Source organism: Puntigrus tetrazona, chromosome 18, assembly GCF_018831695.1.
Source record: "Puntigrus tetrazona isolate hp1 chromosome 18, ASM1883169v1, whole genome shotgun sequence".
Lineage (NCBI taxonomy): Eukaryota > Metazoa > Chordata > Actinopteri > Cypriniformes > Cyprinidae > Puntigrus > Puntigrus tetrazona.
In genome coordinates, this window is record NC_056716.1 from 1697609 (window position 1) to 1723342 (window position 25734).

Consider the following 25734-nt stretch of genomic DNA (forward strand, 5'->3'; position numbering starts at 1 on the left):
ATATATTTGTGAAAGATCATGTATCACTTAACACAGGGGTATTGATCCTAAAAATTCAGCTTCTCTATCGCAGGAATAAATTACATTGTAAAATAAATTACAATAAAATATAATATAAATAAAAATATATAATATAAATATATAATAAAATAACTACACAATATTATCAAATAAATGCAGTTCCGGTGAACATAAGAAACCATTATCTATCTTAAAAAAAAATTATAGATTGCAAACATTTGAACGCAATAATATAAATCATATAATCCTTTAAAAATTACCTATTTTATTCTAGCTGGAAAACGGATGAAAAGGCTTTAAAATGTAGAACAGAATGTACCTTTATCTTTCCCAGTAGAGATGCATTTAAAGTTGACAATGCGCAGATCCAGTCCCTCCTGCAGCCAGATCCGGTCCATAATCCGAATCATCTGCAGCGCCAACATGTCCTGCCTCAGATCCTCTCCAACCTGAACGACAGTTTAGACAGATGAGCTATTCACAAACGTCTCAATTAAATATATGGTTTAAATATGTAGCTGCAAGATTTTTCTACTACTGATTCGACCACTAGATGGCATGTTCATGACTGAGATGAAGACTTTAAATTTGGTTCTTTGTCTGTGGCACATTTTTTAAGTGAAGTCTAGTTTCCATCAATAATACATGTTTATAGTTTGAATTTAACGGAAGATCCCACTATTGCAATTAATATAAAAAGAAACCGACGGCTCTGTCAAACTAAGGTAATGTAAAACAATAACAGACTTCAGCAGGAATACATTCTAACTACGGAGGCCCCTTCGCTATACTAAACACACACCTTAAACATGACGTTAATCTCGTCTCCCAGCGGGTCTGCATTAACCAGTGCAATCTTCAGAGGTACAGCATTGGAATTGAAGAAAGAGCAGGCCTAGTTTCAACAAAAGCAGCAACCATGTTACAAAAGCAGCCTCGGGGTTTTAGTTAAGATTCTCTTCTTCAGCATGGCAACAAAGAAGGCCTTTAAAATAATGGGGTCAGATCTGACTGGAGGAGAAGACATGGAGTTCATTGACACAACTTTGCTGAGTGTGCAAAGCTCTACATCTGAAACAGGAAGAAGGGGGAGTGAGCAAGGATGATAAGGAAGTGAATCACATGTGAACATTTGCTTCCCGGCAAAACGGAACAAAACCTGGCATGACATGAGAACTGAAGAGATCCGTTCCTTTTCACTGTGGTTTTTCAAACTTGTATAACAATGCTGATAAAATGCATTAATCAGGTTGACGTTGCAGGTTTGAAAGGGTTTTGTTGATTGCAAGCACTTACTTTGATATTCAGTTCTTTTGCCACCAGACTGGGAATAATCGGGAGCCGACAGCTGTTCTTCTGGAAGAAAGACTGTACCCTCTCTAGTCCCTCCAGGAGCACCACCTACAAAAAAAACAAACTGGATGTGACTGATGCCAACTACAACCAAGTCTCGTGACTTCAATGCAAAACTACTTTATACAATACTATAATACATGGACCAATTCTCACTATGAACTAGTGGCTTATTAGCAATAACCTATTGGCTATTCATTGGCACATATTCTCAATCAAAATATTTGACAGATACTTAAGTAATTGACCCGTTCAATGTCCCTGATAACCTCTGCAGTCCCATCTAGCCACTTGCTGGCAACAACATTTTTCAAGACATAAAACCCTGAAGTAAATCGTGACTGGTGAATTATTGTGTCGTTGAATAAACGACTTGTTAACTGCAAACCTTTTTTCAGACCAATAAACAATGACCCATTTAAAAAAACCCAATAACCTTAGAACGATAGAAACGGAAGTACAAAAATGTTAATACGTTTCTGTGTTTTTCTTGCAGCGCTCAGACATACGAAGCCATAACACGATAAAATGTGTTTACAAGTAATGAAAAGCATTCCATCTGTATGCAAACCACTTGTTCACAGGGGAGATATAAGATGAGGCACTATATGACCAAAAGTATGTGAACACCCCCTTCTGACAACATGTTTGGCTAGGCCCTTTAATTCCAGTGAAGACAGATCTTAATGCTACGGAATACAATGAGACTCTTGAGAGCTGTGCGTATCACAATTAGTGGCAATGCTTTCAGGAGGACCCTTTTCTATTCCAGTATGACGACACCCTTGAGCAAAGTAGGATCCATATAAAAAAATATTTAGCCATTGATTAGACCGGCCTATAGAAAACACAAATATGACCCCACTGAACACATTACGAATGAATCTAAACACTGAATGTGAGCCAGACATATTAATATCTGACCTTGCTGATGCTATTGTGCCTCTATGGAAGTGGCAAATAAATAAACAGGCAGTTATGGGTGTGGTTTTTTGTTTTCCATATATATTTTTGTCATTGTGTATCAGTACAAGGGTAACATATCAGTATGGATCGGATGAGGCTGAGGGATCAAGGGTTCATCCAAATACAATCATCCTTTGATCCAATTATCTGTCACAGGTTAATGCACTTCTGAGAAAAATACTCGTTTTACTAGGACTGAAAGTCAAACAGGCCTTTGTTAAAACCTAAAAAAAAACAGAAAAAAAGAAAGATTCCTGTTATACTTATGTAGCCCTTCCTTTATTTGATTTTTATTCAGATCATGTTTTGAACAGTATTATTAAATTAGATTTTGGAAATAGCTGTTGAACAATTCAGAAAATCCCGCACTTGTTTCCCAGAAGCCTTTGGTTTGAACTCAAAGATTCTTTCTGGATACAAGAAAATAAACCTACAACTAAAAAAGGAGCACAATATTCTGCTGCTAGCATAGATGTATAGTATTCATTACACATTTTATTTAGCAAAGGTGAATTAAATTGATCAAAATTGACAAAGCTTTTAAATTCTCACAAAATCAAAGAAATGTGAAAAGATGTAGCGCTGTTTGGTCAAAACTGACAATAACAAATGTTTTGAGCGCCAAATCATCATATTAAAATGATTTCTGAAAGTTCATGTGAGATCAACTTTGTCACAGAAATTATAATATAAGCACTGTCAAATAATTAATTTTGATTAAATATTTGATATTTATAAATATTTATAAATACAATTATATAAATATTAAAGAACGTTACAGAATTTTTGAGCCGCATTTTACACAAGTTAAACAACATGAAACGCACTCTTTAAGATTTTACCTGTCGGGTGGAGCTGCTTGCCTGCCTCACTTTTTCAGCCAGAGCACCCAGCAGCTGCACAAGCCTGGTCTGTTTCTCAAGCTCAGCCCTCAGTCCAGTCCCACAGAGACACAGCAGCGCACCGAGGATGCGGTCATAACGCTGACCAAACGCTGGGTCCTGCACAGCATCCCTCAGCAGCCTACATTCAAACCCAGCAGACTGCATCTAAATCTTAAATTCACTTATGGATTTCACCATATTCTTAAACGGGTTAATAAATAATGACCTTTAATGTCCCTTTCTCCTCCAAAATAACACGAAGAGACTTTATTTCTTTTAATATTACTTAAATCATTTGCAAAAATTATGAGATTAATAGTGATTAAATATGTAATGATTTAATGATAAACGACTTTACCAGTAAAGGTAATGCGCGATGTTGACATTTCCCAGAGCTCGTGACAGCAGAAATATCACCAAGGCATTGTTGAGGTGACACTCGAACTTCACTGCCTGCAATTTACCACACATGCTTTTCAGTACATCAGACAGTACACTTGAAGCATATTTTGAAGACAGAGTTATTTAAAATGCACATAAAGATGCACGAAATACAAATTTAAACCACAATACATTTTTATTTAATTGCAAATTACATGCAATCAAGCATTCGAAAATATTCTCTGCATACTTTAACGTTTTCTTCTCTTTCCAAGTGTACTATATTGCCAAAAATATTGGGTCACCACCTTCTAATAAACAGGTTTGACTACTATTACTAGTAATATCCATGAGTAAAAGCATATGATGTTAAAGCATATAATGATATTCTAGGCAATTGTGTGCTTCTAATTTTATTGCAACAGTTTGGACAGGACCCTTTTCTATTATAACACGACAATGCCTTTGTGTACAAGGCAAGGTTAAAAAAAAAGAAATCACTGATTGAGTCAGTGTGAAAGAACTTGACTGATGAGCATGAAGTCAACTCCTAATACTAAAGTAGTGAAACCTGTTTATAGAGGAAAACATGCATGCATAAATGTCTGTGTGTGTGTCTGTGTGTGTGTGTGTGTGTGTGTGTGTGTGTGTGTGTGTGTGTGTGTGTGTGTGTGTGTGTGTGTGTACGCACCTGCACCAGCTGAGGGAGATAGTCAGCCAGCTCATCATCACTGCTGCTCTCAATCCAGCCCACGGCCACTTTCCTCACCTCTGTGTCAGTAAACCTGAATATAACACACACAACCAAGCACAACATTAACCAGATGCTCAGCACCTTCTCTCTAACAGAACAGTAATAAAGCAAGTCATGACACCAATAAAGTGGCCAAAAATTATGTAAAGTTTAAAAGCAAAAAGAAAGATCAGCAAAGAAAAATCTTACGACCAAAGTGACACATTAAAAAGGTCATGCGATAAAAATGTGAGAAGGAAAAGAAGAAAGCGTGCCATAAAACAGACGGGGAGCAGCAGAGATACATACTTTGTATCAAGGAGCTCCAGGGCCGAAACGGGCGTCAGAGGTGTCCAGTGGTGCAGAAGCGAGTGGATCTCACCCATACTGCCCCAGTCCCAGCTGGGAGCACTGGCCAATATTTTAGGCAGGCTGTATTGATAGTCCCGACAATAGTACCGTTGGTCCCAGAGCAGCTGCTTGTCTGCTCGTGAAAGCCTGGTGGAAAAGAACGCTGGGTAATAATGTCAAAGTAGACAAGTATCATACAAGTCTGACTTGGCCTTTCAGTCTACAAGTCACATTTTACATTTAGAAATAATGTACAAGTCAATAATACAAAACATTATAGAAATCCAAATTTTACTGGCCTTTGAAATTTAACAGTATTCAAAACAGAACAAGAAAAGAGTAGAGAAAAGTATAAAACAAATTATAGTGCCATTCATTATAAACCAATTAGTTTAAATGAAAAACGGCATGTGGGAAATGCGCTGCACAAATAAACTTTGAGCAATGGGTATGATTCCGAATGTGTTTGCTTTGTGCAGGTTTTGCATGCTCGATGTACAAGTTGCCTTGGAATTAAAGTTCCAGCATGTTTCAGATAAGAAAAATGCAACTCGCATGCTAGAAATGATGTGGGTTTCAAATGAACCCAGGAAGCAGCCATTAAACCATTAACAATAAAGTAAGCTTTAGTTCTGATCCAGAGATAAGAGACACTGGAAACAAGTCACACCTCTTAAATGTGTCTGCGAATGGGCAGTCAAGCTGGGAGCCTGGCAGCTGTTGGCACTTGGTGGGCATTCAAGGAGACATGCTCACAAAATGAGCATGGAAAGTTGCCCACCGGCTGAGACTGAGTGTTGTGTGGCTGTTTTAAAGCTGACTGAGCTTTCTGTTTCACATCTGAGAGATGCATTTTCACCAGAGCATACTAAACAAGGCCTGACAACTGTCTGCTTTTCAGCTGCAATGTCTCCTTTTCAATAGATTTATTCTAAAGTCACAGGCAGTTCAAGTCTGTTTTATTGCACAGAATCGCTTTTGCTATCTTTACAAGAAAACCTCTAAAAAGTCATTCATATGAAAAACTAAATGGTTCTCTTAAACAGTGTGACTTATGAACTGTCCTGTACATACAGAAGACAACAGAAGTAAATCAATGTCTGTTTGGATATATAGAAGTAAGTACTTTTAACACACTGTTAACGAAATTTCTATTTTAAATAAATTATGCTCTTTTTACAGTTTACCAGTGTTTTCTAATTGAGAACCAGATTGGAATATATATATATATATATATATATATATATATATATATATATATATATATATATATATATATATATATATATATATATATATATATATATATCCTGAAAGACCATGTGACACCTAAGACTGGTTTTACTGTATCAAATAAATGCAGACTTGGTGAGCGTAAGAGATGCATAAAAAAACCTGCTAAAGTTTTAATAGTACTGTATTTGTCAGCCAAACAGTACTGACTACTTTATTGCGCTGCTGTGAAATGTTCAGAATGTTGTAAATTGGCTTAATAATGTCCATGACTTTTTAATAGAGGTTATTATACTCTAAAAAGCTTAAAATCACTTCATTCTCAATTCAATTAAAACTCTTAAATAAGATAAGCAAGCTGAAGGGGATCCATATAATTGGAGTAACTAAGCAGAACTGATTCAATTACATAATGCTCTCAAAGGCTCTTTTATCCTTTATATCTGAAATCATGTTCAGTTCATATGCTACTCAGGCTTATTAAGAAGTGTCTGATGCTCAAACAAGACAGGAAGCATGTTGCACTGTAACCGTATCGAAAGTTCTGAGTAGGGATTTAACAAAAGCCTGAATCCAAGCCTACAAACTAATCCTACTTTAGCAAGCAACGGTGTTTCCTTCACGAAATGCAAATCTACATTACGCCATGAGGTTCTGTGATGCAGTCTTACCCAAAAGCAGATGCTTGCGCACACAGCTTTTCTATCTCACTTCGATCTCCCGGATCGAGCGGATCAAGAGACTGAGGGTCTGGGCAGCCGTTCTCCTGAGGACCAACATAGAGCACGTCCACCGCTGGACTGGGAAAGTCAACCTGTTCACGGACAGACAGTGATATTCAAAGAAGATATGACGTGAGAAATCAAAAACTCCCTTGAAGGTATGTTGTATTTGGAAGTCAAAACTTTGTTAGTCTAAAAACAGTTTATATCCAAGCCCGCCTGCGAAAATTACAGCTTGTGAAATGTACGTAATAAGTGTGGATAAACTCTCGCTCCGCAGAAGATGATCGACTTCTGCCTCTACATCACTGCCTGTAAAAACTGAAAGACGATTCTGTGCAGACTATATTGGCTCCCAAAGTAATGTCACAACACACAAGTGTGATTGTTTTTTTTACGGGATCACTATTGATTGCGTTTGATGTGTATTGAGTATTTATGTGTTTTAACCTAAAATACAGCAACGCCCAACTGTAAAGGATGTAGGCTGTCAAACATACACAACTGTTAGCCAATCATAGCAGTTGCTGTTAACTTCTGAGTCTACAATCCTCCCGGCCTATTCACACAGAGCGTTCTGATGACAAAAGTAGCTTATTATTACAACATTAGGATGTTTTTTAAGGGAAAAATCTTGATAAGGTTATAAGTGGACCTGAGAGAACAGTACAAAACAATAGGTAATTCATGACCCTTTAAGTATCAAATCAATGTCAGTGTAGAGCAACGGAGATGGAAAAAGGCACAAACAAAAGAACCTGCAGTATGATCCGTTCTGAAGGATTCTTCCCCTTGCCTGCAGCTCCAGGTTGAAGGACGTGAGGAGATGTCCACAGACTTAGCAGCTTACTACCTCTCGACAGCACCCTGAAACACAAAATCCAAGAAGAATTATTACTTATTAACTTCTGTCTCAAATGTATTAACTTAGCGCAGGCTATAATATACCCTCCAAGGTAAATCCAATTAATTTGTGGCACTACTTTAAAGACTTGCCTTTTAAAATCAAATAGAGGCATGGACACTTTTCCCAAAAGCTCTGGTCCCTTCCGTTGCTTGTTAGAATCCGGCGAGTTGCTCGCATTCTGGTTGAGAACCCCGTAGAGGGAAAGACTCAGCATGGCCTCTAGCGGTAAAAGCGCCACTGAAATAGGGAAATTTATCCTAAAGAAACAGAGGTAGTCGTCACCAACAGCAGGAACTGGCAGCAATCTCACCGATTTCCCTCCAATTCTACAAATTGCAGGAAGTAGCGTGCCAGTGTGTTTAAGGGGCATTAACACTTACAGTTCATCCCATTTGATGTGGTAGAAAAAGCTCTTGTATGTTCCCACTTTTTTGGACTGGACAGGCTTGAAGAGATTCCTGTTGTTGTGGGTCAGGGCACACATCAGGTAGTATTTTTCAAAACTGAAAAACAGGAAGGACAAATTACTCTATGGCACAGAAAGGGAAGAAAAAATTGGCCTTTACTTATCCATTACCAAAAGCATAATTTGACTAAATATGATAAGATAAACAAAACTATTAACACTACTTGAACATTTATTTAAAAAAATAGCCCTTGAGTTTTACGCACAATTAACACAAATGTTTTGTATATATCCAAGTATTTGCTTGAGATGTTTCAAATGTGCTTTCATTTTTTTTTTTACACAGCCGATCAAAGTTTAAATAGTTGTCGAATTATAGATGGCACAAGGACGCATATTTTGAATCTCTTTTGGTGTGGTCTATGGAAATTTTTCATACTGTTATAAATAGGCTCCATGATGAGCACTCTGGCAGAAAGTATCCTCAAGGGAGAAAATGGTAACAAATAAAATGTTCTTCCTCTAGAGAACTGGATCAAAATACAGAACCAAGTGGTGCAGAACTTTGACCCTCCTTTGCCTCCAAAAACACACCACACCCCTCTCTCTCTCTGTCCTGCTCTTACTGTTCTTTATGGAAATCACTAGTCAAGTCTATTTTGGCCACAGCAGATAAGTGCTGCTGCTGAGGCTAGATAAATAAAAGAGCTAAAGATAAAACAATCTACATGCTAAGACCTAAACCAAAGATTAATTCACCTCTACTGACTTCAACAAACATTCAACAGTATTCGATAAGAGTAAGTGATATAAAATAGAAATGTTATTATACATAAGCACATAATGCTATTCAAAAGCTTGGGGTTGGTAGGATGTTTTTGAAAGAAATATTTATGCCCAGGACTGCATTTGTTTGTTTAGAAATGCAGCAAGCAGCAGTAATACTTTGCAAGATTATAATATTAAAATATATTTTAATATATTTTCAGTTATTTTCAGTAATTTATTACTGTGATGGCAAAGCTTATTTTCTGTCAAAATGATTAAATATTTAGCCGTAATGCATAGCCCTTGTAAAAAGAGACGATTAGCAATATCCTGAACCTCCAAAGATTCATTATCAGCACTCATTTCTTGCTACATTTTCCATAGGTGTCCTTAAACCTTTTTAAGTATGTTATTTTTGAGTGTAGTGAACGGAAATAATGTGATTCTAAGCTCTCCAAGTTTGGTTAAATGTTAAATGGTCCAGATATAATTTATTGAGGCTGATTGCTCCAAGAGAACACAGACCCTAAATTACTGAAATTATCTAGGAGGAAATAACAGTGTAATGAATATGGACTAAGGCAGTGCTTTGAAAGTAGTAGAGAAGTTTACCTTGGCTGCGAGTTTGTTAAACAGTCATTATCAGTCTGAACTGAATTAAATGGCGTTCAGCACTTATTTAGACTGCGGGGCTGGATACGCCAAACAAGAAGGGTAAATGGATTTCTTTTAAAATTCATTTCTGTGTTATGAAAGGATTAATAAAGCTTCAGAAACACGCATGTCACAAGCACTAAAAGGGACACAGTGCTCACCTGCTGACCCAGGCAGCAGGAATGCCATGAATGGCAAATAGCGTGAACTGCAAATGCTCAGTGGTCCCCGAGGCCTCTTTGCTGTCCCTGCTGTCCTCCATGTGCTCTTCCATCGTGGAGCCAGGAGTAGTTGGACAGAAAGACCTCAGGTAGAGCTTGGCGAGCTCATACACAGCATCTGTGAGTCCGGCTAAACTCTCCTTTACTGGGCTGACATAATCTGGGGATCATAAAAGAGCAGAGTAACAACTTATGTGAACAAGAAACAACTGGTAATTGAACAATTTGGAATTGAGATGATTTTAGGAGCTGAGTTTACCATTAGCTGAACTCGTAGAAGCTGAACTCGTGGCACCGGCCTGCAAAACAAAACAGTGCTCTTTTTATATACACTGAAATTTTTTTTTTAATTTACTGTTTTCATTTTAAGGCAAGTCGTTGAAATCTATTTATTTTAGTCAGCTAAATGTATTTATATTTGAAATTGTTAAACTGACTGAAATCAATTACCTTAAATAGTTCAATAAATTCAATAATTCTAAAACAATTCAACTAAAACTGCTGCAGTTTAAACTAGGGACAATATCTATAGTGCTGTGGTCGATATAAACCGAAATAGGCACAATCTGTACAGTTACAGTTTTTTTTTGTTTTATTAATAGTACTGGACAAGTAAAATGCACTAATAACTGAATTATACAAGTTTAGATTTAATTTTAAAAAGGAACAGTCCACTTTTTTTGGAAATAGGCTCATTCTCCAACTTCCCCAGATTTAATAAGTTGAGTTTTACCATTTTTGAATCCATTCAGTCAATCTCTGGGTCTGGCGGGAGCACTTTTAAGCATAGCTTAGCATAGATCATTGAATCCAATTAGACCAGTAGCATCACGTTCAAAAATGACCAAAGAGTTTTGACATTATTCCTACTTAAAAATGTACTCTTCTGTAGTTATATCATGTACTAAGACCAGCAGAAAAAGGAAAATTGCGATTTGCTAGACTGACTAGGAATGCTAAAGCCACACCCGGAGATCGGCTGAATGGATTCAAAAATGGTAAAACTCAACTTATTAACTCTTTGGGAGTTGGAGAAAAAAAACATCCATATTGAACAATATACATTATAGTGCCTAAACTCACTTTTATCAGTTCAAGTAACCATTTCAAGTGATTTTAGTTTGGTTTCAGAACTGTAATATTAGCCATTTATCAACAATCGGTTATTCGTCATACAATTAAAATTCTTAGTGACTTATCAGTATCAGATACAACTTTATTACAGTGCAGAAGTACTTCACACTGAATGTTCTCTGACCTCTGGAGAACGTGTTCTGGGAAGGTTGACAGAGCGTTTGAGCTTCTTGACAGCATCACTGATGGCTGAAGTCTCAACTTCATCCAGAGCACAGCACAGATTTTTAACAGACTGAACCACATTGTCCACCGTTTTATACTGGGTGCTCTAATCAGAGAAAGAATGAAAGTGAGACACAATGAAACCATTTCAAACAAACATATTTCTTTTCATATAGTATTAACTTGCTGTGTTTGAAAAAGTTACCTCATTCTGAAGACAGAGATTGACCTGCTTATGATATCCTTCAAGGTATTCAGCAAGGCCTTCTCTAGAAAAGAAAAAAAACATGCAAAGGAATGAGAGAAATCAACATGAACAATCAGGGACTTCAAAGGCCACCCCAAGCATTTGTAGCCTTTAGTGGAGCAGGAGATAAGATGAAGCACATTCCTACCTTGTGACTGACTCTTTAAATGGCCTCTCCACCAGGCCAAGGTATTTCTCCAAGACAATAGAGGAAATGTCATCTTCTGCCTGTAAGCATACAAAACATGCAAACATTAAGTATTTCCATTAATAGAAACTAGTTTAATGCATTACTATATTCAGCGGTTATTAGTTTATTCCAGTCTTACTGTTCGGGCCAGGTCTCTTCTCATTGTGCTAAGAAAAAGAAGCTGTAGTTTGATCTCCGTTTCCCACTTCCTGCAGTTCTGCACGTACTCATGACTGCCCAGACTGTGTTTACTAGAAGATAAATGTTAAAAATGCTTCAGACGTGAGCCAGAGCCGAAAGCAACAATAAATAAATGTTATCATTAGTTATTTATTCAAATAACTTTCTATAATAATAATAATAATAATAATAATAATAATTATTATTATTATTATTATTATTATAATATTAACAAAAAATGGCAAAATGTCAATAAAGACATTTATAATGCTACAAAACATAAAATTCTGTTTTTTTCCACTGTATAAGAGAGTGGAAAATAAAAAAAATAAAAATAAAAAAACCCAACTTACTTTTTACTAAAATATTAAGCAGTATAACTAATTTCAACACTGATAATAATAAGAAATGTTAACCGAGTACTACAATGAATTCTGAATAATCATGTGACTCCATCGCTACTGAAAATTCATTACACACAAATATTTCCCAATCGTGACCTGTTTAAAGGACATTTTCCCCTTAACATATTAAATGCATGCATAATCTTTCATGACAAATTATTACATTTTATTAATAATTTCACATAATATAATAAGATAATATAGGGCTTTTACTAATCATATGAAATCATATAAACTGCCAGTAGGTGCCAGCATCATAATGCCTTCTCTTAATGAGTCGTTGAAGCTCTCAAACGATTCATTCAGTTGGCTGACTATGAAGCAAGTGCCTGTCCTTATGAATGGACCACTGAATCATTGAGCCAAATTATTTAAAAATTCAAAAACGTGAATCATTCACTAACGAAACACCGCTGCTCTGCGTTGCATGTGCGTGACTGTTCTGCTGTGATCTTTGTTTGGAACTATTATCATTAACCAAATGGAGCAAAAACAATGAACAATACATCCTGGACAATAAATTCAAATTCAAATACTGAACTAAAATGTGTGTTAACTACTCATTTTAACTCGCATAAAATGTCAAATTTGCATTCATGGTTTTCGGGAAAAAAGCATTTCACTAGCACAATTAAAGCGAAATAACCCAGTTTTCAAGGAATGTTGGCAGGGGACTTGTTTATGTAATACGACAGAATGCCTGCAACAGGGAAGGGCGATAGTAAACAAAGTACTCACTTCTGTAGAACCTCCTCTTGTCCACAGACCTTGAGAACATAGCTGCTGATGTCCACCTGGTTCAGGTCATCATGGACCCAACACAGAGCCTGCATTATGAGCAGGTCCACTGGAGAACTCACTGGGCAAAGAAACACAGAAAACAAAAGTAAAAGTTAATCAAGAAATAAACGTATTTCGAAAAAATGCATTTTTGTCCATACAGTGCAAGCCAGTGGTGTCCAATATTGCTTCCACTGACTCTTATTGTCTTATTAACAAATAAAACACACTTCAGAAATGTAGTGGTTTGGAATGACACAAGGGTGAGTAAATAATTGCAAAAAAAAAAAAAAAAAAAAAAAAAAAAAGATGCAGCCATTATGACCATGACTAAGCCATTTAGGCTGATGCTGGTTTTAAGTTTTAAGACGGACTATTACCAAACAGTTAATGCGGTACAATGTTGACTTGGAGGACAGCAAGGAATGAGAGTGCCATTTGGAACAGGACCTATGAACTATTGTGAACCTCTTTTGGTTCATGGAGATGGAAAACCATAACAAGAAATGGATTTGGCATGAGAAGTTTAGAAGAAAAATATGACACCCAACATATTGTTCATGGTCACCCCAGGCTGCAGCAATAACAGGCCCCACACCCCTCCTTGGAATGATCCTCTCGACAAGCTCCAAACCTAGAGCTGGATTACAGTTAGTCAGCTTTGCCTGGCCTGGACTCTTCAAATCTGCCGTGTTTTCAAGCCTAAAGGTCTGATGGTCATGCCTAATTTGTGGTGGATTTGGGGTTGCTTTGAAGGGTTGTGGGATGCCAGTAAAATTCCTCGCCCTGCCATCCTTTCGTGGCACTACAGCAACACACATGGTACAGGAATGTCAGGAGATTGTGGTTGGTCTAAAATGGCAGGAACGCTTTGGAAAAAAGCTAAGAGGCAGAAAAGCTAGAGTAGAACATCGGACCATATATGCACAATGCTAAAGCTACTGCTAAATTTGTAAATAAAACTACACCTTTTTTTTTGGTCAAATGGATTTACCGACATTTGGGAGAGAGAAAAAAAAAAATGGACAAGGTCTGATGCAGGCATCAGAAAACTGCAACATTTAATCTGGGTTTATCCTGACAAAGCCTTCATATTCCACACATTCTAACCCTAGTCGCCTCCTCAGCATCATTTGCCTTTACTTTAATGCCAAGTATGTCTGGAATTGCTAACTTTACTAACCTTACACAGAGCTAAGCATTTTCCTCCACTTAAGCAAACTAAGGGAAACCTCAAAAACCTCTTTTTCCTCTTTGAAGATTCAGACAGTCGGCACTGACATGCAAAGACATGGTATGTTCATTTAGCTGTATGGTGATTCTCAGCACCGATTAAGGAAAGTTAAGTAACAGTAAAAGCATGACCACTTTTCATGAAATGTAGGAATGTTGTCACAAACCTGACTTTTAGTAGGATCTAAAACCTCTTGATTTAAACACAACAAACAGGGTCCGTTTAGGAGAAAAAAAAAACAAGCAAGAATTGTGTGAATGTGAGAAAAAGATAGCTAGAACATTATAACCGTTCAACTAGTCATAGCTGAGCCACTCCTTGAACATATTAGCTATCTGTGAAGCAACTTTGGGGCCCGACAGACACTGTGCCCCCTTTTTCCTTCCTAAGACCACAGTCTATGCTGGATTTATCCAGGACAAAAAGAGCTATGGGGCTTAGGCAGTAACAACACAGAAAAATTCTTCAACACAAAAGGCCAGTCTTGATTTCCTGCCAGGAGTGAGGTGGCCAGAGACTCAGCACAAAAAAACGAGGCCCGACAGTCTTCAGAACACAGCCGCTTCACAGAACTGAGCCAAGGCCACTACAGCTCAATGAAAAGGACTTTCCGTGCCTGGACCACAGACAGGTTACCCAGTAAAAAAAAAAACCTTGGCAAGTGACATGCAAGCCGAAAAATGAAAAACACAGAAACCCTGATCGAAGAATCTGTTGAGCAGACGCACCACGACAGTTATGTAAAAAGAAAATGTGTCAGAGTGGCCAAGAAATGCTCTCTGGCGTTGTGTCATGACTTCTTCATTTGTCAGCTTCCTCCAAAGCAGACATTTGGAGAAGCTTACTATTGACAAATAGGGAGTACACGATTCATCAGATGTTATTAGATACTTGTAAGGGATATTTCACCAAAACTATTACTCACCCTAATGACATTTCAAACCTGCAAGACTAACTTTCTTTTGAAAATGTTCATTTTTGGGTGAGCTTTTCCTTTATCTGCCTTCGTTTTAAAATAAAATGTTTTCACTATCAAAAGCTTTTTATAATGGCTAAAGTGTGACAAAGAACTGCTTACCATCACAAGTGAAAGTTACAGGCTGTTGAGAATCAGAAATCTCAATGGATACTTTTACGCCGCCCCCATTGTCCCCTCCTGCATCCCTCTGAGTGATCACAGGGCTGAGAACATAGCCAGGATTTGTAGCCAGGTCATCATGTGGGAACTTTGACCTCAATCTGCAAAAACAAAAGCACAACACTGTGGAAATGAAGAGCTAGCAATGGCAAATATGGTGTACTGCAAGGTTCAGTCTTAAGTCCTGTATTAATATTCATATACATGCTCTCTCTGTATATTAGCAGCAAACCATGTATTAGCTCCCATTGTTACATGGGCTACACACAGCTGTAGACTTCCTGCATTTCACTTGTCAGCAGTCTTTGTCTGAGCTATACATATGAGGTTTTAAGGCATTTCCCAAATTAGTCCTTCAGGTCCAAATTAGCTTTGCTTCCCCTAAAGAATCTAACATTATAGTGCTGATTCAGGTATCGTGGGACCTTCTGATATCAGATTACCAACCCAGCTGTAGTAGTGGGACCTGCTTTTTTCCTGAGGTATCCCTTTCAACAGTCAATTAAAAAAACAAAACAAAACAACATCTCATAACTCACTTTGAAATGTCTTCACAGAACGCTACGACTTCAAGATTTTGGGCTTCCTTTTCCTCTAAGACGGAGTATTTTGAGAGTACATTTGTACTTCCTTTATAGACCTGTAAAAAGACACACAAAACCATGGTTATACTAGACTTTTGGCCTATTGTCCTATCCATTCACTTTTTACTAACGATGTCCTACACACGAGAAATATGTTGTAAACAATAGATTACGTACAGTCTGTATTATGCACAGGGGTACCAAACAGACATGAGTGATGATATTAACATCCCAGTTCAAATGTGGAATGAGACGGTCTGTCTATTTGGTGAGAGGATACTGAGAATGTGAAGAATGTCTGAAATGCCAAAAAAAAAAAGAAAAGAAAAAGAGACTTCCTTCAGGAAGGAAACAGGTCAAAAAAAAAAAGAACATCAACGTGGAATTACAAATAGGGATAAAAGGTTATTTTAGTTCAATAATGTCTCGCAAGCTAAGAAATTAAATAAAAAAAAATTTTTTTTTGTTTAATTACATTTACCATGCAGACTACATGCATGTCATCTCAATAGGCATATTTTTGTGAAATTTCCTTTTAACATGGTCTAGGATGAGAACATCTGCTTCTGACAGATTTACCATAAATTAAATAGAAAAAAAATAAGCAATCAAGAGTAGATCATATGTTTTATTGCGAGTAATCCACATACCCATCTGATATGATGATGTTTCTTTAGCTGTTTACTAGGCCAAAGCTCTAGGCCTAACCTTAGAGAAAAATGAGACGCCATGTGACACACATTCACAAATTATTCATCCGCTTTTGCTTAGAGCTACGGTTTTACAGTTCTGGCTGCCCTACATGCAATCTCTCCCAGTCCAAACAGACCTTTTCCTCAGGTTAAAAGTTTCTTAGGGATCTGCCAAGAAACAATAAAAAAAAAAACCCACTCAGGAATGAAAGAATGGAGGAAGCTGTCTTACATGAGCTTAGTAATCGATTGAACACAAGCAAAATTCACTACCATCTACGTTTGTATGTAATAGAATTCACAGCAAATGCAACTTCCTCTCTGCTATTGTTGCTTAGAATACTGATATGCATTAACTGGAACTCTGTTCCCTACTGACCTGATAATACTTCCACTAAAAAAAATTGACTGAACTTCCGTCACATGATTTAACGTTCCACTGATGGCATAGTACTTGATGGTAAACTGTGACTAAGAGCTCCGTTTATGAATCTAATTACTCACAATGACATTAAACAAAGCTTCATTTCTGCATTTAGGATAAGCTGACAGTCAGTTAATGGTTCACATGGAGGGGATGTTCACACTCACAGCACATTTATAAATCACAAACACACGCAACAAAAACCACAGGGTCGATGTATCAACCAGAAACACTTTGTTGTCTGCATACAAGAGCTGCTGTGTGGGCTAAGTGACTTTTGTGATCCACTATGACCAATGATACCAGTCTTTCTACAACACTGGCAGTCAAATACTAGCTCAATGTCTGACCGATATGTAGCTGCTTATAAACGCTTCCAGGCATATTTGGCACACATTATGTATGTCGGACATGTCAAAAGTATTGGATCTGTGCATTAGGCCTTACAATGCTCTCTAACAGACCTGCCACATCAGTATTATTAACACTGATAAGAAATGTTTCTTAAAGACCAAATCAGCATATGAGAATGATTTCATCATGTGACGCTTAATGGATGCAGAAAATTCAGCTTAGCTATCACAGGAATAAATTACACTTTTAAATGTATTAAAAATAGATTAAGTTCCAATAATATTTTACATAATTTTATTATTGTACCTTGATCAAATAAATGCAGCCCTAAAAAGCGAGAGAGACTAACTTTTTTTTTTTAATAGCTCAACCTATTAAACTGTAGTTTATGCCAAAAATCATTAGGATAAGTAAAGATCATGTACCATGAAGATATTTTGTAAACTACAATAAATGTATCAAAATTAAATTTTTGATCAGTAAAATGCATTGAACCTTTGGACCACAAACCATACACCAATGGAAAGCTTAAATTATTCAACTTTCAGGTGATGTATAAATCTCGATTTCAAATCGAGACGCTTGTTTGACGCCCAAGACCGGTTTTTGGTTTCAGGTTCACATTTGATTATTAAAAAATGTTTAATATGTTGTTTAATTATTTGATTGTGTAAATATTAACAAACGCAAACTTCACCCTTGACACCAATACTTTACATGCTTGCATCAGGAGGTAAGGCAAGCCGAGATTATGCATTATGAACGCTGTATGATAAAAATATGCTATAAAAAAAGCTTTTCCTCTACTAATCCTAAATGCTTCTAGCGATACCCAAAAAAAGTAACCACTTTTGATAATGAGTTGTAACCCAAACCACAAGCATGAAGTAATGGCTACAGTGAACTTATACTTACACCGAGACCGACAACAAACAGGTCTTTTGGGATGTGTGTGTTGATAAGGGCTGAAATATCCAGGGCTTCTGATAAGAGTATCTGGTGTTGTGTGTGGTGAAGCAAAGTAACTGTACACCAAAACCAAAGCTCAGATTAGTTTCGCTGCTCTTTCGCACACTCCGAAGGAGAGCTGCCATGGCAACGGGGAGCTGCACGTCTCCGCTGCAGGCATGTCAGGCAAAGAACCCATGGGGCAAAAACAGCTAGCTGGGGCTTGTCTGTGCTAATGAGACCAGCAGCAGTCCTCTCTATAGACACACACACAAAGACAGAATACTAGCTAGGACTATGAACTAGACCTGATGTGTGACTAAATACATGACGCATATAGCGATATCGAAATATAATGATACTCCTAAAAAGAGGAAGTGCAAAGACTGATCCCTCTATGTTATCCTTTGATGAAAGCTGTCCCTATTGTAGAACTTACGGTCACAAATTCTTCAAGTACTGTGGGAAATGTGTGACAACAGCCAATTGTCCTAGTCAGAAACAAACATAATGAAACAGGAAGTGGGATTTCTGGGAAAAAAAAAACGCACACATTTTCACACCCTCCTCATAAGGAATCAAAGTTTCACATTCTTCCCAGGAAACTGTTTTTTATTTTGGCAGTCAGTTACAACGTTTCTAAGGAAAGACCAACTACAAAAGCGACTAAGCCCCAGCAGAACTGAATATGATAAGAAACCAACCATGAGGGACAAAACCAAAAATGCAAGATGCAAATCACCCCTAGCAGGAACTTTTGAAAAGATATTTACCACACTGGCATGGTAGAATAATTAGAAATACACAAGCGCACATTCATAACTACTACTTCCTGTCATATCGCAGAGCACGGCTGCTGGAATTTACAGGTACGCAAGCATGAGAGACACTTATAAAATATTATGTTGTGAATTAGGCCCTACTTCCCATTACTTTTTAATTGTTCTTCTATATAAACTTGTCTTACACGTACATCTTGTGTTGCGTCTTGAGCAGGATACAGCACACAACACCATGCTTAAATTAAAATAAAATTAGCATGACATTTCACTGCTCTGATTTGATCTTCATTTGGCTGAACGGAACTTATGTTTACACTTACTGTTTTCTTAGAACACTATAATGTTTCAGCCCTATGATTTTTGCGATGTAGAAAACACACAGTGAATCCAGTCTTAAAAACTTAATTTAGCGTATAATGTGGAATGTCAAGGAAATTGTTACATTTTGTATGGATAAATTAAAGGTAGGTCAATGCAGGTTAATCAAAACACGATGGACTAGTGTCTGTGAATATTAAGCTGCAAAAACACTATTTAAATATGAATCTTGCAGGTTCTGCACATCTCTGCGGAATCATTTACTACAGACATATTAAAGCATTCCTGACACTCGCTGTATTCTCGTCTTTTGCTGCCTAAATAGGATTACATGAACAATCTGTAGAACTGCTCTAGAAGTCACTTCATAAGCATTTTACACCAGCAAATGCCAAACTAGCCTCATAATATTAACACAAACTCTTCACTGCAACTCGTCTGGTTTAACTTGACAAAACCATGACATAAATGTATTACTTAATGTAATGATAGTACTATTTATAAAAATATTATTAAAACATAATTTTTAATTAATATTTAACCGGAACTTATTTATCTGTAAAATGTAAATATTCTGGAAAAAAGAAACAATAAAATAACAATAATTTATTATTATTATTATTATTTTTAAATCAATTACTTAAAGATGCTTCTGATTAATACGGTTTGGTAAAACACATTATGTAAATGTTTTTTTTAACATTTAATAAATTGCTTATAAAATATTTTATTAATCAGACATGATTTGTAAAGAACTACATTTAACCATTAGGGGAAAGTTAATAATTTAATATATAGTAAATTTAGAAAATTTGTATTGTTGACTACACTGACAAACAGGATATACACTCTACACTAGTTCCTCCTACAAACCCACTGCAGGTTCTTTTAACTCTGCACAAGAGGAAGTGGTAATAAAAAAAAAAAATAAAAAAAAATCAATGCTGCCAACATGTTCTGGGTGAGTAGAAAGTACGTTCCTCTTACCTGTTTGCCTGGGCTATGATCAGTTGAAGTTGCAGCTATGTTTAGGGACTGGCTTCTTGTTACGGCCGCCCCCGTTGATGCTCTTCTGTGTTGGGTGGCTAAAGCCACCTTGCTCTTCACCTGTGCTGAGGGACTGCCATTATCCACAACTTCAGGTTCATCCAGAAGAACCGCATCCCATGGGTCTTTAGCAGTCCCAGACTCCTCTACGAAAGGTCCACTTGATACAGTGGCCATCTCCTCCACATCCACATCCTTGCGCTTGTTGAGCGGGTCCAGTTCCAGCCACTCAAAACGGCTGATGTTGGGGGGTTCTGAGGGTTGAGGCATGGGCTCCAGGGACTTGACACTTGTCGATTCGGTTTCCATGCTGGAGGACCTGCCGTTCTTCAAGTATTCCGAAGTGCTGGCAATCTTGTCGAACAGCTTGGCCATCTCCGGGGTGACGGCAGGCTGTGGGTAGACCAGAGCAGCAGGTGGTTGGATTGGTGTAAAGGAGAGGAAGGGGCTGGCTTGGGCCGGCAAACTAATAAAGGGAGATATAGCTGGACTAAAACCATTCTGGAAGGAGCACGGAGGCTTCGGAAAGGGAGCAGAGGGGAAGATGGGAGTGTGTGCGTTTGTAGGGGTGGGCGTCCAGTGGAAAGAAGGGCTGAATGCATGTCCTCCAGGATAAGACGCGCTGAGATTGCAACCTAGCAAAGAGGAAGGTCTTGTCATTTTGTTGACGCCAAAACTGTCATCCAGAAGGAGCTTTTCCAGCTCTTCCTTGGTCAGCTTCTCTAGATCGATATCCTCAAATTTATCTTTTTGTTCTTTCTTCTGTGTTTCCGATTCAGAGAACACAATGAGGTCTTTCTCTTGCCGGCTAGTGGATGTTTGTGCTGATGGATTGGGAAGGGGATTAACAGAAGGCGCAGTGGCTGGTAGTGTGTGCCTTTTCTCACGCTTGATTTTATCCAAGGCTTCTAACTCCATACGTAAAGCCTCCTCCTTTCCCACAATCCCTTTGGGCCGGACCACCCCCGGAGAGGCTGGCCTGTCAAACTTAAACCCATTGCCACTGGATATGTGGGCCATGGTGTCAGCTTTGCCTTGCTATGTACATGGGGAGACCACTGGGTTTGACAGGAACTTTACAACAGGTGCCTACGGGAAGAAATTAAGAGAACACATAACATTTTAGCATCAGGAACATCAGATGCACATGTGGTCAATATAAATCACTCTGGGGAATTTTTAACCAGCATATTTCCTGTTGACAATGGTGTGTTTACAAATATGAGCTTCTTTCACTCACAGTAATGAATTCAGTTCATCATGCACCAACACTGGAGTGACATTTAGACATGAAATAAAATGAATCCTTTTTGTTCTTATGTTCAAAATGAAAGCCCTTGACATGAAAAGACGGGTGAATGCAACCCTCCACCTTGCAACAGAAAATTGACTCAAGCCTGACAAAAGATGCACAACGCCGTCATTTATGACCGTATCACTGAAAACCCTTCATGTTACGATGCAACAATCAAATGTTTTGGACACCTGCCAAGTCCATCATGAATATTTTGATTACGAGAAGTCTTTAGATAACGAAATGCTCAAAACGTCAGCATTAAAAAGTACAGTTCATGCGAGTGGCCGGTTAGGGCGTGTCAGAATCTAGATTTAATGGGTGAATGGCAGGCGGTTACAAGCGCATACCAGACATTTCCTTATGCCTTATAGGCCCGAGACGTGCCAGCTTGCAATTGAAACGGAACCAATTAGTTGCAAACTCAGAGTAGGGTTTCAGCTCCTCATTCACAGCTTCACTGATTAGGTGCTAAAACCCACAAAAAAAAAAAAAAAAAAGAGCAGGACTGATTAACTTTACTTAAGTGACAACAAAGCAAGAAGATGTGTCTCTAACAAGTCAAGACAGAGAGGTATGTGTCATTTAGGGGTGTTATGAACAATGCAATGCACAGTTTAGCTCACGAGCAGCTCAATGCATTAGTAAAAGGATTCAGGCTTAACCGACATTCAAGCGCAACAAAAATGTAATCATTAAAACAATTACTCTACCAAACAATGTAGTTCTGTAGTAGAGTGGTTGTTTTAGCTGATGTACATTTGCAGGTAAAAATTCAGAAACTATTTTACAGCTTCAAATGTTGCGTATGCAATCAGAATTTATAGTTTGAACTATAATATACATCAAATAAAATAAAAATAAAAAACAACTGTCACACTGCTATTTAATAGCAATATAAATATTTTTAACAATTAAAGCTTTATTTATATAATTACCATAATATAAAACTAGTCATACAGTGATAAAAGATTTTGGTGATACCGCCAACCTCTACCGCTAGTAATCCAAGAACAACAAGCCACACACCAAGATATGTTGGGAAATGGTCATACAGTTTGATTTAGTTTTACAAAAGGCACCCATGCTGCCAAGTCTGGCTATCAATACACCAAGGCCATTGAGTAGAGAGAGGAATCTAGCATGCAATCCAGAGGGCTCAGGCTCTAATGGCTATCGTTTACAGAAGAGACCATGCATGTCTTATCAGCAAGGCATCAATTGCGCAAAAAGATGATGTTTAAATATTTCATATGCTACGTTATGAAATCATGAAGAAGAACTGCAGGGACTTTGCACTTGTTAAATATACATACATATAGAATTTTTACATTTTATAGTGTTAAACCTTTTAAAAAAACTCAATTTTGTTGATTTACAGCCCAGCGGATTTTGTTATTCTTAAAGAAATCTGTTTCTGGTACAAAACATACCATGTAAGATGATTATAAGGGGTCAAATGGTTAAAAACAACATCTAGTTACGGTTTCTTATCTTTTCTAACTACAAAAGCAGGTGGCATATTTTGAGCTCTTTAAGTTATCGAATCTTAGCAGCTCAAACCTCCTGGGAACGGTTCTCACCCCTCAGGGTGCATGCCTGACTGAACTGTTTTAATAATGACAAACATCACTTATTTATGCATTTGAAAACCCACGAACGGAAAGCCTTTTAAAAGGTGGTTTCAACTCATAGGGGAAGTCAGCAGCGTTTTTTCTGCTTTACAATAAAATGATTAATCGAGCTTCAGTGCAATCTGTTCAAAGTTCAGAGTCACGCTCAAGAAAGAAATGAATAACTAGATAATGCATATGGCTTTTAAATGACAGCATGTCAGTTTATGAACGCTGGTTCACTTTTAACGACTCAGAAACAGACTGAACGCAAAGCGAGAGTCTGAAATACGGAGTTCGGGATGCTTTTCCGAGCACTTGCAAAACATGTCAAGGGAAGACAAATAGTTCCCAAGACGGTGAGAATGTCCAGAAGGGTAAATAGATGACAGCCCCGAAACAATACAGCATTTGCAATGTGCGAAAGCTGTCATTACGCATATTCCATTTACAGTAAACACAATATAGTGCATCTGCGTGACAGAAAACAACTGCAGGACAGCCAAAAAAATAACTTGCATATGCACATCCAGCCAGCGTACCCGAGGCACATGATTCACGCATATAAATACAATGACGCAAGACTGCAGGAACAACACGATTACATGCCACCATTTCAGCTGAACTTTTAAAGAAGCCATATGTGCTGAATCCACAAAATTACACAAGCCTGTTTCAGTTATCCTTGGCATAAGGCAAAAAAAACAAAAAAAACAAGACAAAACCTGCCTCTCCAGTCAGTTACCACAATAACATTAACTCCAAGCGGCGTACAAAAGAGCTTTTATTCCTATTATAAACATTAAGAGACTATAAGTATTACACGTACTATCAACCGTGCCATTTCGGCTTGTCAGGAAAAGTGAAAAAATGTGGAACTGCAGTCCAAGTAAACAATGCAGTGGGATGCATTATATTTTTATCACATAAAAACTTACCAGCAATAAGATTTTAACTTTAAAAACAGCTGAGAGAATAATGTAACTTTTTTTTTTATTCTAATGGATAAAGAGTTTTTAGCCTTTGTCCCTTTAGTGAAGGTGCAGCAGACACTTGAGCTCCATCACTGACTTTCATTAACTTTAAAAGAATTTATTACACGAGTATTACATGAAACATCTTTCAATTTAGGTCAACGAAATTTAAACGCAACTTACCTGTTTGAAAGCCGTTTCAAAAATCGAAACCAAAGTTTATAAACGATGCAAAGCACGCAACGAGCTAGATAATCAAAAAAGCCACGTTACCATAACGCCAGACTGCCAATAAATACTAATTAATATTACCAATCAAATATCGCTGTCAGCGCAGTTAAACGTTATGCCACGGCGCGGTGAAACATCTCGTAAACCTGTGCATCAACGCTACAACACAAGATCCCTCGTAGAAAGTTGTTTCCGAAACTTTTACGCAATGTTTGTGCAAATGTTTCGGCATTTCGGCGCACTTCACGCGCCAACAAAAGTGAAAACACAAACAGAAGAAAAACAAACAGCGCGATAGCTCAGACAACACGCTACGCTTCCGGTAGACGGGCGAACGGAGCTGACGGGTAAACCGAAATGAATTTTAAGAGTTCGGGTGAATAAATGACGATTCCCACCTTCAGACTCTCCGATCTTTGACGCTGGACATTTTCCTCCAGCTGGAAAATTTGCTCATGTAGTCGTAGACACGAACGTCAGTTCCTGCTGGAGACCGGAGCGTCAAAGATTAGAGAGAAACAGCGACATCTGGAGGCCAGAAAACACGGCGCGCTTCTTTGGCTTGTCGGAGGCTGACCACCAAAAATAAAACGGCGCATCGATGCCATCTGCTGTTAAATGATCACAGCTGGGTCGATCGCTCACAAATTGCGTTCCGTTAAATCACAGGACAATATTGTAGTCGGTAACTTAATTCATTACATCGCGCATTTTAGATCAGTTTTGTCCTAGCGTGTTTATCACGTTGATTTATAGGAATGATCTTGTAAAATAATGATATACAAACACAAAGGCTATTACGTTCATTGTAATTAACATGAAGTGTAGCCTATTAAATATTATATTGCATCAAGGTTTTCATTTTTTAATTTGATTTAGAGACAGACCATGTGAAACTTCCCCCTCTAAAATAGTTTATTTGTTATTTATGTTATTGTGTTTTTATGTTTTTGGTTTTGCGTGTACTTTGCAATGCAGGACTAATCTGCAGATGGGTCATATTAAAAAAAAAGGCCTTATGCAATTTAAAAATAAAAATAAAATAAAAAGCAGGCATGAAAACATGTTACAGTGTTTCCTATGAACACACTTTCGAAAATAGCTGGTTGATAGTAAATATAATGAGTCCGAATGACAAATGAGTCAAAAATAAATAAGCTTAATAATTAAGGTTAGTCCTGCATTGCAAAGTACACTCAAAACCAAAAACATAAAAACACAATAACATAAATAACAAAATAATAACTAATAAACTATTTTAAAGGGGAAGTTTCACATGGTCTGTCTCTAAATCAAATAAAAAAAATGAAAACCTTGTTTACACAAAAGTAAAGGTAAGAGGCCTATAATATTGTGAGCAAGAATGCTTTGGTGTATTTGCTCTTGTATATATTATAGATA

General features: G+C 37.5%; 1 protein-coding gene across 2 annotated transcripts in view; it reads right to left on the reverse strand.

Annotated features, from left to right (window-relative positions):
* pik3c2a (phosphatidylinositol-4-phosphate 3-kinase, catalytic subunit type 2 alpha) overlaps nt 1–24862 on the reverse strand; it is a 29343-nt gene extending 4481 nt beyond the window's left edge. The window contains exons 1-22 of one of the 2 annotated variants that reach the window (XM_043264453.1): nt 24732–24862; nt 20162–21310; nt 15612–15712; nt 15013–15173; nt 12659–12779; nt 11476–11587; nt 11295–11374; nt 11105–11168; nt 10859–11005; nt 9860–9899; nt 9541–9760; nt 7932–8054; nt 7641–7808; nt 7403–7511; nt 6594–6736; nt 4648–4836; nt 4297–4390; nt 3583–3677; nt 3183–3363; nt 1318–1422; nt 824–916; nt 341–470 (exon numbers count right to left, since the gene is read on the reverse strand). In XM_043264453.1, coding sequence (XP_043120388.1) covers nt 341–470; nt 824–916; nt 1318–1422; nt 3183–3363; nt 3583–3677; nt 4297–4390; nt 4648–4836; nt 6594–6736; nt 7403–7511; nt 7641–7808; nt 7932–8054; nt 9541–9760; nt 9860–9899; nt 10859–11005; nt 11105–11168; nt 11295–11374; nt 11476–11587; nt 12659–12779; nt 15013–15173; nt 15612–15712; nt 20162–21241 — 3556 coding nt within the window. In that variant the 5' untranslated portion in view covers nt 21242–21310; nt 24732–24862. Of the gene's footprint in view, nt 1–340; nt 471–823; nt 917–1317; nt 1423–3182; nt 3364–3582; nt 3678–4296; nt 4391–4647; nt 4837–6593; nt 6737–7402; nt 7512–7640; nt 7809–7931; nt 8055–9540; nt 9761–9859; nt 9900–10858; nt 11006–11104; nt 11169–11294; nt 11375–11475; nt 11588–12658; nt 12780–15012; nt 15174–15611; nt 15713–20161; nt 21311–24285; nt 24696–24731 lie in introns of those variants that run through there. The other variant, XM_043264454.1, reaches the window with a different exon arrangement.
* Between the last annotated feature and the right edge of the window lie 872 nt (nt 24863–25734).